General features: G+C 51.3%; 1 protein-coding gene across 1 annotated transcript in view; it reads right to left on the bottom strand.

Moving 5' to 3' along the window:
* LOC104270298 (mannan-binding lectin serine protease 1-like) overlaps nt 1–8,505 on the bottom strand; it is a gene marked incomplete at its 5' end in the record, with an annotated part of 21,126 nt that extends 12,621 nt beyond the window's left edge. The window contains 4 exon segments of the mRNA XM_009864615.1: nt 122–253; nt 515–612; nt 614–687; nt 8,280–8,505. Coding sequence (XP_009862917.1) covers nt 122–253; nt 515–612; nt 614–687; nt 8,280–8,505 — 530 coding nt within the window.
* Nucleotides 8,506–10,193: the final 1,688 nt, after the last annotated feature.

The following is a 10,193-nucleotide window of genomic DNA, read 5'->3' as shown; positions in this document are numbered from 1 at the left end:
GAAAGAAGCACCTTGTCCCTCCTGGCAGCAAGAAAGGGCAGTTTTGCCTGTTTAGTAGGTCTGTTGCCTGCTCAGAGACCCCTCTATGTGACTCCATGTCCAAGCTGCACCTGGTCAGTACCTTTGCAGGTCCTGTTGTCAGAGTGGAGGATGTAGCCAAATCTGCAGGAGCAGTAGTACCCTCCGATGTAGTTGTGGCAGTAGTGGTCACACGCCAGCTCCTCGTCGCTTTTCTCCAGGCACTCGTCCACATCTAGGATAGAAATAACAAGGAAGGGAGGTCACCTTGCAGCCCCTCACGCATCACTCTTCATGGGGACAACTGCCACAGCACTGAGAAATTAGTTGTCCCACATGGTGGGTCACACAAGCACCCAGCAAGTCTCATTTGGCCCAAGGGCTGCACACAAGGACTTCTCTTGCTGGGCTCCCCAAGGCTGGCCTGGGGTGTGAACCGAGCACATTTGTTAAGCTACCCTAGCAAGCTGGACCTGCGGACTTAACCACGGCTTACCCACAGCAGTGTAATGGGCGTCAAAGCCAGTGAAACGTTCCTCGTTGGAGAAATCAGACCTGAACGTGAGCCCCATGTAGGGCCCTGGGGACAGGATTTTGCCCGGGAGCCTGCTCTGTGTCTGTCGTCTCTCTGCCGCAGAAGGTTGCCAGCTCCTGGTCTTCAGCTTCAATCTGTTAACAGAAAGAATGAGTGAGCAGGGCTTGGGACTTGGCTTAGGAGTTTGATGTGTCCCTGGGGTGCTCCTCAGTGCTGGTGACCTCTGAATTTTCTCTGCATGGGGCTGTGGGTGTCTCTGAGCCTCGAGAGCTTGTGATGCTTTCCTAGGGGAGGTCAGGCTGGGTTTGGAGTCATGTTCTGCACCTGAGAGCTCAGGGTCTCTGCCTGTGCTCACCCAGCCTGTCCCCTGCCAGGGCTCAGCAATGTCTCCATGGGACAGGCTGCCCATCTGGCAGCCTTTGACAGCCACAGCCTAAGGATGCAGCTCTGCACCATCCTTTCAGCTCTGCTCTGCCTTGGCCCTAAAAATCGATTTTTTTCTGCTGCATTCATCTCACTTTCTGCAGCCAAGCATGACCTTGGGGATGCTCAGAGCATGGCAGGTCTGACTGTCTCTGCTCTGGCTCTCTGAGATGCTGTTACTGCCATAAAGCAATTAAATGGGTTCCGCCAAATGAACACGGGGACTCAGGTCTGCCCGCTCCTGCCTGTGGTCACCCTCTGAAGCAGATGCTGAGAGACCAGGTAGCATCTGGGATGCAGGGAGAAGCTGGCAAGTGTAAGAAGAGGATGCAAGGGAAGGAGCCTGTTTGGCAGGTAAGGTGAGGACGTGGGCAGGTGCAGTGGAAGAAAGTGTGTGAAAATCAGCTTCAGGCTGTCATTCACACCTATAGTGTCAGTACCTGAGATGCTTCTCCTCACCTCCTCCCTCAGCCCAAACATCGATCCACGCAGCAGCACCGGCATGAGGGCTGTGCTGCTGGGAGGGCACTGGGACCTCAGAGGAGCCCCTGACCATCGGGTTTGCATCAGCTTAAAGTAGCAGCTGTAATTTGGATGACGTTTCTGTCCCCTGGGCTGACTTGGACAAGCTCAGTCTCGTTCCTGCCACCCAAAGCTACAGGGTCCAACACGCGCCGTTATCACATCAGCATGCTCAATAGCCTCTCTGTGCATGCCCATGCTTTCAAGCACTGTAATATCTGCAGAAAAGCCCCTCCCTTCCTTTTTTTCTCTCACTTTTCCTGAAGACAATTTCAGCATTGACCTCATCTCCTTCTCCTAGAAATTCCCCTCCCTCCCTGCCCTTCTCTCAACCACAACCTCTCCCATCTCGTTCCCAGCACCCTGCCTGCTCTCCCCCAGGAGATTTGAATATGAATAACCCCTCGGCTGAGGAATGCGATGAACGAACACCACCACAGGCCACCAAGCCAGCTCCACTGCTGCTGATGCCAAGCCAAGGCTATTGAGGCCATGATGAAACGTGCAGCTCCCCCAGCCCATGCCCAGGGAAAACAGCCACCTGCTCAGGGACCCACAGGGTCCCGGAGGTGTTGCAACGCTGTCCCTGGGATTGTGTGGCCCCAGTGAGGGGACACCCTCCTCTGGCTGCATCCTCATCTCCTGGAGACCCTCAGGATACACAGGCTGGGGAGGGTTTGGGGCTGAAACGGAAATTTCCCAGGGCTGAACAAGCAGGCGGAAACTTGCTCACATCAGGGAAAGCCAACATGGAAATGGCAACTCAGCATGCCTTGACATTGCCTCCAGATATTTTCCATCCTCTCATACAAGCTGGAGCTGGCCAGAAAAGAGAGAGAGACTTTCCGATGATAAATTTTGAGAATTTGGGGAAAAAACACGCACCCAACATTGGGACAAAAACCCAATAGAATTAATTTTTTTTCTGTGAAAGAGCATTCTGAAAAAAAAAAAAAGAAAAACAAGTAATTTGTATTCCATCTGTTTTCAATCCCTTTGAAATACACTGTGGCTCTTCAGAATCTTTTCAATCTGAAGGAAAGGTTGTTTTGAAATGAAATTGTGTTTCAGACTCAAAAATGGAAGCACCATCACTGAAAGTGAAGGAAAATGGCATTTCGGCCCCAACATGCCATCTTTGCTGCCCAAATGTGTGTCATGCAGCCTTTTAAGCAGAAACTATTTTTTTCTTAAGGAAAGTTGTGGGAAAGAGCAGCTTCCAGCCAGCTTCTCTGTGAGGGGCCCATGGCCGTCACCTCTGCAGGGACACAGGAGGCACCATGTGAGCTCCCATCCCTCTCCTCCAGCCAGCACCCACAGCACAGCACTACCTAAGTGTGGGAAAGCTTCCCTTGTGCCCAAGTGTCTTGGCCCGAGGATGCTCCTGCCATGGGGCCATCCCCAACGCTGCCCCCAGCATCCCTGGGTCCAGCCCCGGAGCAGGAGGACGAGGCCCGGGAGAGCTGTGCTCTCCTCGCCGAAGGTATCCGTGGCCCCTTATCTGTGACGGGTCCCATGCCCCAAGCCACAGGGAGCAGAGACAGCCCTCCAGCAGTAAACTAAACAGAGAGGTCATCATCCCTCGTTAATATTTGCTGCTTCTGCTGAGGACTGTATACTTTTTCATAGATCATTTACATCCAGCGAGCAGGCTGGTAATTAAATCCTGGTTGTTTGTTTGGAGTTTCTCCCTCTCGGGTCACGATGTCGACGTTTTCACTAGAGAAGATGTGTCCCTGAGGGAAATATCAATTGCTGCAGAGAAATTCACTATAAAAATACGCTGAAAGAATCCTCCTTTGAAAAATAAAATATAGTGACACTCTCGTGCCTTACATTTACCCTTGCCACTGCCTCCTGCCATCCTCCCTGTTTCTGCTTGCCTCCTCATTCCCTCCTTAAGATTTCTGCCTCTTTGGGTGAAGGCAGATGGGGCTCCCTTCCTGGCCATGGCTCAGTCTCTCTGCATTTTGCCTTGGGCTGTGGCTCTGGGAAGTGGTGATCCAAATTATGTGACCCTTCCTCTGCCCTATATTGCTTTCCCACTTTGGGGCAGGAGGCAGGAGCTGGGGTGCAGGAGCTCTGCAGCAAAGAAATGCTGTTCTGGGGCATGGGCTGCTGGGGATGCTCCGCAGATGCCTCCTGCAGCGGGCGGGTTAACGAAACACCACGAGCACCAAGGGGAACTTGGCCCAGCGGGTCGTTGTCTGCTGCCGGAGAGGAGCCGGCAGCCGGCAATACGGAAATGCAGCCGCCATCCCCCCCCTTTCCAGCCCTCCAGGAATGCACTAATTGGACTGATGAAGGCCAAACATACCACTTGTAATATATATAAATGGCTCATTAGGCAGAGAAATAGCAGTGCTGGGCTGAAGACACTGGGAACATGACATGGGGAGGAGATGCTCAGAGACAGGGAAGGCATGAAACAAGCCCCTGCCGAGCTGCCTTGCAGTTAGAGTGCACACAAGAAGGCAACATACAAATGAACTATTTTTTTCTTTTCAAAATAACTGACGCTGCTGTTGCTGCTGACTGTTGGAAATGAGGCAAGCAAGGATGGGACAACCCTCCATCTAGGTTTCCTGGAGGTCCTCTCCCCTTACGCATTAAGAGTCCTTTCATGTGCAAATATGCACCTGAATTTCCACGGGAACACACAAGGCAGCAGCTGTGCCATAGGGGAAAGGGAAGGATGGCTGGTTTCTCCTGATGGGGTGCTAAAGAAGCTCCTGGCTCACTTCCATGCCCGATTCTCCCCCTCTCCCTGCACAGAGGGGGACTGTGGTCCCCAGCATTGCAGGAGGTGGCCAGTGCCAACAGACTCCTCTGTGCAGAGCCAACAGGATGGGAAAGGCAAGCAGCAAAGCCCTGGACTCGCCCCACCTCCCATCTGCCTCATCTGCTCTCTCTCCTCTGCACCCCTCTGGCAGCCTCAGGCTGGGCATGCACTGCTCTGAACGCAGCAGCATCGGGCTCCATCCCTGGCCCTGCATGTCCCCTGCCAGCACCGCACCAAGCACCGAGGATGTCCCTGGGGACGGTGCTGCCAAGCACTGGGCACAACCCTGCCCCACACGAATTGCCCACAGCAGGGGATGGCGCAAGCCAAGCCTGACAGGCACCCTAACACTGAGCCAAACCTCAGGGGGACACAGCTCTGTCACATCGCAAATCTTTCACAATCCCTCTCCTCAGCTCGGCCTGTACCCATTTTCTCCTCACCAGCTCCCCACTAGAGCAGCAAAAGCTGCCTCCTGCACCTGGTTGGGCTCCCAGCCACCCTTTTTTCGCATTTATTTGCAGCCACTGTTTTTGCCCGAGATGCCTGGCCAGCTCCTGGGCACCCACACATGTGGCTAGTAGGGGTCTTGCCTGGGTGAGCACCTGATGGACCCCTGGGAACACAGCTGCAGAAACGTCTCCCAAGTGCCACGTGTGGGCAGAAGCCTGAACACATGAAGAGGTCCATCCCAGGGAAACTTGGGTTGTGTCAGAGGAGATGGAGCCACAAAGCGTTACAGACCTCTCTGCCCTCCTGACCCCCTGCACATTACAGACGGCCCCTAGGCCTGAAGGAAGGAAGGGAAAGCCCTGCGGCATGTGCTGAAACGGCTGGTCTCAAGCATGTGCCATCCTAAAACAGGACTGTGGTAGGGATCAGGGTGAAGAGATGTAACCCCACAAGGACCATGAGCTAGCAAGGATATGCCGTGGGCTGACTGGGGAAATCCTGAGGTCCCATTTTCACTTCAATCAAGGAGCTGGTCCCAAGGTGGCTGCCAGATCCTCAGGGGCTGATTTCATTCCAGGGCTTGACCAAGTGATGTGCAAAACCTCATGGAGAGGACCCTAGGCTCAGATTTTCCTAATAAGCTCAGGGATTGACTCATGAAGGCCCCACAGAAGCCAGGAATTCATCTCCCATCTCTGGCCCCCCATCTCCCATCTTTCTGCCTCTGCCACAGCACTCCTCAGCGACACTTGGCAAGTCACTTAACCTGATTTCCCTGTTACAGCCATGGCTTTCAGGGTGCCCCAGGACAGTGCTGAAGACATGTCTGCAGAAGTGCTCAGTGCTGCATGAACCCCAGAAAGGAGCTGGGAAAACCTCAGTGACGCTCTATGCAAATGAGGAATCCCCAACTCAGCTCCCTGGGGACAGCGATGAGCTGGGCAGACCCTGCCGAGGAGCAAGGCGGAGGGCAGGAGCCCAAAGCCCAGTGTGGATGGCTGCTCCTTCCCTGTCCCCCTGGACCTGGCAGGCAGCTGAGGGCGGCCATCCAAAACCTGGGGAGAGGCTGTCTCCTTGGCTTCCTGAGGCAGAGCAGGGCTGGTGTTTCCTACCTGCATAGGGCTTCTTTTGAGTATTTTGGGGGTGTTTGTACCTCCCGTTCCTCCTGGCTCACTTCCTTACTGAAGCACCACTCCCCCTCTCTACCATCCCCATTTGCACAAACAAGCCTCCTGGCCTGTGAGCATTTCTTTCAGAGCCACGTTCTTTTTTTTATATACACACGCACGCATGCATATATGTGTATATATATAAATAAACAGCTGTTGTTTTAATTAGCCATTGTTTCAGAGCTCTGGAAACTGTTCCCTTCTGAAGACCACCCCTGAGCTTGCCACTTGGGATGACTTTTTACACTGCTCAAGAGCTCGGGTGTGTGGGCAGCCAAGGAAGGAAAGCAAAGGCCAGGGCACGGCAGGTTTCTGCCAGTCCTGAGCTGGGTCCTCACCTTGCCTGCGGATGTTCAGCCCCCATTTTGACCTCCTTCTTATGACAGTCAAAATGATGAAGACGCTGACATAGAACACGATTGGACTCATGGTCAGAATAAACAAGAAGGTGTTTCTTCACGCACACACGCAGGTGTATAATTTTATATATAACCTGTGCGACTCTCTGCCATAGGACACTGCAGAAATTAAAGTCACCCATGAGTTCAGAAAGCAACTTCATGGAGTGGGAACCCACTGAGCACCATTGAACACAAAGACACCATCTGTGGCTTTCTAAGCATCCTCACTGGGACTGGCAGAGTATTACAGAGAGGCACCTATATATGTTGGTTCTATAATTGTATTTTAGAGCCATGCACTGTTGGCCTCTGTCAAAGAGCAGGCTGACACTGGTTTTATGTCTTGCAGACAGATGCTGGACACACAGTCCCAAGGAGTAAAACAGCCACGGAGTCATCTGTTGCTCTTCTTAACTTCTACGCTGGTGGTTTAGCAGCATCAAGATTGCACCCCCACCCAGCAGGGTAGCCTGTGGATCTCCCATAATCCATCAATTTTCAGCACTTTTCAAATGTAATCCTGTGGTGGAGGTTCTGTAAGCTGAGTTACAGCCCCAAGCAAATTTATACAGCTGAGATCTAAATCCCTGTGAAAAATACCGCCTTCTTATGGAAATCCAGCGGCAGGGATTGCTATGGTGCCAAGTTGGCATCATGGCCAAATAACAGGGAGCCTTATGAAAAAGGGAAAATGAGCAGGGGGTGAAGGGCGGGAGGAGGGATAAAGCTTGGAATGGGGAAAGTTTCCAAGAAATCTGCTCCTTGAGCTTATTGGGTTTTTAAAGCAATATATCTCTATATATGTCCCTGGCCCTTGTGCTTGGAGAAGATCCAAGAGAAGCAGAAAGAACTAATCAAACCTCAATGAGAGCTGTTAGTAGCAGAATGAATGCCAGCACAAAGGGGAAATTAAAGCAGTGAACAACAGATCCTAGAGGGAAAAAACCCACTAATGTTTGCTTTGTTTTCTTAGGGCAAGAATTAAATAATAATTTCAAATAGCTGGCAACTAGCACCAGGGCTGAGTTCTGTGGTTCCAGACCTCTGTGTGGAGGTGTGGGGCGAGGCTTGTGCTGGATGATGGGGTAAGGCATGTTCAGCCAGGCAAACCTAGAAAGCACCTGCTTGATGCTGCTGGTCTGCTAGAAAGCTCCAAACCTGACTGAGTTCAGGGACATGGAGAACCCAGTTTGTCCTGGAGATGAAGAGCCCCGCTTGGAGACACCTGCGGTGCAAGAGGCAAGGATGCTCTGTGGCACTGCACTGTGTGGCCCACTGCAGGTTCCAATGGCTTACTACTTAGACTGAAATCTGTCATGGTTTTGGACATGACAGATCCCTGGGAACCTCCATAGCTTGTTTGTGCTGCAGGTATTTGCCAGTAGAGGTCCTGAAATTTCTATCTTAGCTGTGAAATGGGTTTGTGTGGAACCCAAGGGACCTTTCAGGTCTGTGGCCCTGTGGCTTGTGGAAGGCTTTGCTTGCAGATCCCAATTTGCAGCCTCAAGCTCAGGTCTAACGTTTCCCTTTTGCTTCCCTGGGGGCCGAACAGGGTGTCCCAAGAGCCTGCAAAGCCATGGCCAGGGATCCAGAAAAGGCAGATCCACAGCCATGGCCTGGCAAGGCGTGTCCAACTCAGGGGTTCTTCTTGCACATGGCTGCCATCAGGGTGGCACAGGCTGGGTGTTTAACCACAGGGGTTTCATCAGCCTGTAGGTGGGTAAATCCCATTAGGTGCCCAAATACTTCCTGAAATCTGGTCCTCTGTGGGTGAACTCTGAATCTAGCGTCCCACTCACTGTCAGCCCCATGGATGTTGTCAGCTTACCTGTGCTCTCCCTGTTGTCCACTGGATTGACAACTTCTGTGACTGATAAATGGTGAAAACCAGTTTGTTCCCAGCTTTTCCAGCACTACCCTCTCTCAAGTGGTCAAATAGGTCATCCCACCATGTACCCTGTGCTACCACTGCTCACCTTCACATAGTCGTATTCACAGAGGTAGGACGACTCTAAGTCAAAATGCATGAAGTACAGCTTGATTTTAAACCCATCTGGCACGGAGATGTTCCATGTTACTTCTGAGTCGCTGGGATAGGAGTCAGGGAAGTTGGGAGACTGGATCTCCCCAAACATATCCGTCAGCTCGATGGCATCTACCACACAGAGCAGCAAGGCACAAAAGGACCAGGTCAGGGGGTAGCTGGAAAACACATGTGAGGAGATGAAATGAAACTCTATCAATGCCAAAACCTGTTCAGGGCTCAGTTTCTTTTCCTAAGCGGGTTGTGTAGGTCACATATTCAAAGTGGTTGGGAAAGGAGGTGCAGCACTGTGTCACCACAAACAAACCTCCCACCAAGCTGTGGAGAGGTGGGAGTGAAAGTGGGAGGTGGGGGTGAGCTGCTCGTGGCTCCCAGGAGCGAAAAGCCCTTTTGAAAGGTGGGTTACAACACAGGCACCACCACAGCTCCCAGCCAGCTCCAGGCGCTGCCAGGAGCTCTGTGTTTCTCACGCTTCTGGGAGAAGCAGCCGCTGGCAACATGACCTTTAACTAATGGGGCTCTGATGGGCAAATCTTCATTTAATGGAAGAATAAACATAAGGGTGCTTAATAAAATAATGACGCTTTCTAAATCGGCTTAATGAAACCATCATGGCAATAACTGCTAAGTATTATTATTATTATTATTACTACTTAGCCCCATCCTGCCAAATAGGGATCGCTGACTGTCAATATACAGTACACATCTTTGCAGCTTGGCAAGGATGGAACAGGGGGCCCAGCACTATCCTCTCCCTCTCTCTCTCTCTCCCTTTTTTTCCTTTTCCTTTTCCTTTTCCTTTTCCTTTCCCTTTTCCTTTTTTTCCTTTTCCTTTTCCTTTCTTCTTTTACCCAGTACCACTCACTCCAGATGGAGAAGCACAGAGCGGTTAAGATCCTTAGAGATCTTTCATCATCAAACTCAGCTTTGAAAAAAGCTCAGCCTAAAGGGTTTGTCCCAACTTGTTTGTCCCAGGGGAGGGCAGAGAGGACAGGTAAATCAGTCGCAGTCCAGTTGACCTCGCACCAGCCTCGAGCTCCATTGGAGGACGAAAGCAAGCATAAACCACGTATTGCTCTGTGTGAGGGGAGAACACCGCCTATACTGGAGGTGCAAACACAAAAGCCTGAGCCACTGCACAGAACCCCAAAAAAGGAGACCTCAGGGTCTTTCCATCCAGTGAAGCACAAAATAAAAAGAAACATGTAGGAAATTAGAACCAATAGAGATGAAAATTTCTGCTTTCTAAAAAAGGTACTAAGGCCTGGTAAAGGCCTGTAGGTGTGTATTACAGGTGCTGGAACTACTCACACCTACACGTACACCCGGTTTCAAAACCAGGGCTTGATTTAGGTAAGCTGGTGAGGAAATTGAAGCTATATAAATGGATTATTTTTAACCTGTGTTCTTTCAAATCCAGATTTCTGGGGCTCCTTTGTGTAGCGCCATCACTTTCCCCAGCTCTTTACAAAGCAAAGTTAATGGGAGCTGAGAAATTTGGATTGATTTTTTTCTTTCAAAGCAGAGGGATGCTGAACATGCCTTTTTCTGACAGCTTGTCTCAAACCACAAAAATGTGTGAAGGGAAAATCGGTTTCTCCCCTGACCAGAGTATGTGCCCAGGGCTGGATGCTCAGTTGGTGTAAACGGGCATCACCTCCTCGACTTGAACGGGCCGCTTGCCCGTGCAACTCTCTGCTTTTCCTTTAAACAGAAGAGGCAAAACAACATCAGACTTCTTTCCTATGCCAGGGAAAGTCTTAACCTCATGTAAAAGTGATAAAGGGCCGCGGCGTGCACAGAAACCCGAAGCACGTCCAGCCTCGCTCACACCTTTCGGCCAGGG

This window comes from Apaloderma vittatum, unplaced genomic scaffold (genome assembly GCF_000703405.1).
Source record: "Apaloderma vittatum isolate BGI_N311 unplaced genomic scaffold, ASM70340v1 scaffold20962, whole genome shotgun sequence".
In the NCBI taxonomy this organism is placed as follows: domain Eukaryota; kingdom Metazoa; phylum Chordata; class Aves; order Trogoniformes; family Trogonidae; genus Apaloderma; species Apaloderma vittatum.
This window is presented reverse-complemented; position numbering and strand designations above follow the sequence as displayed.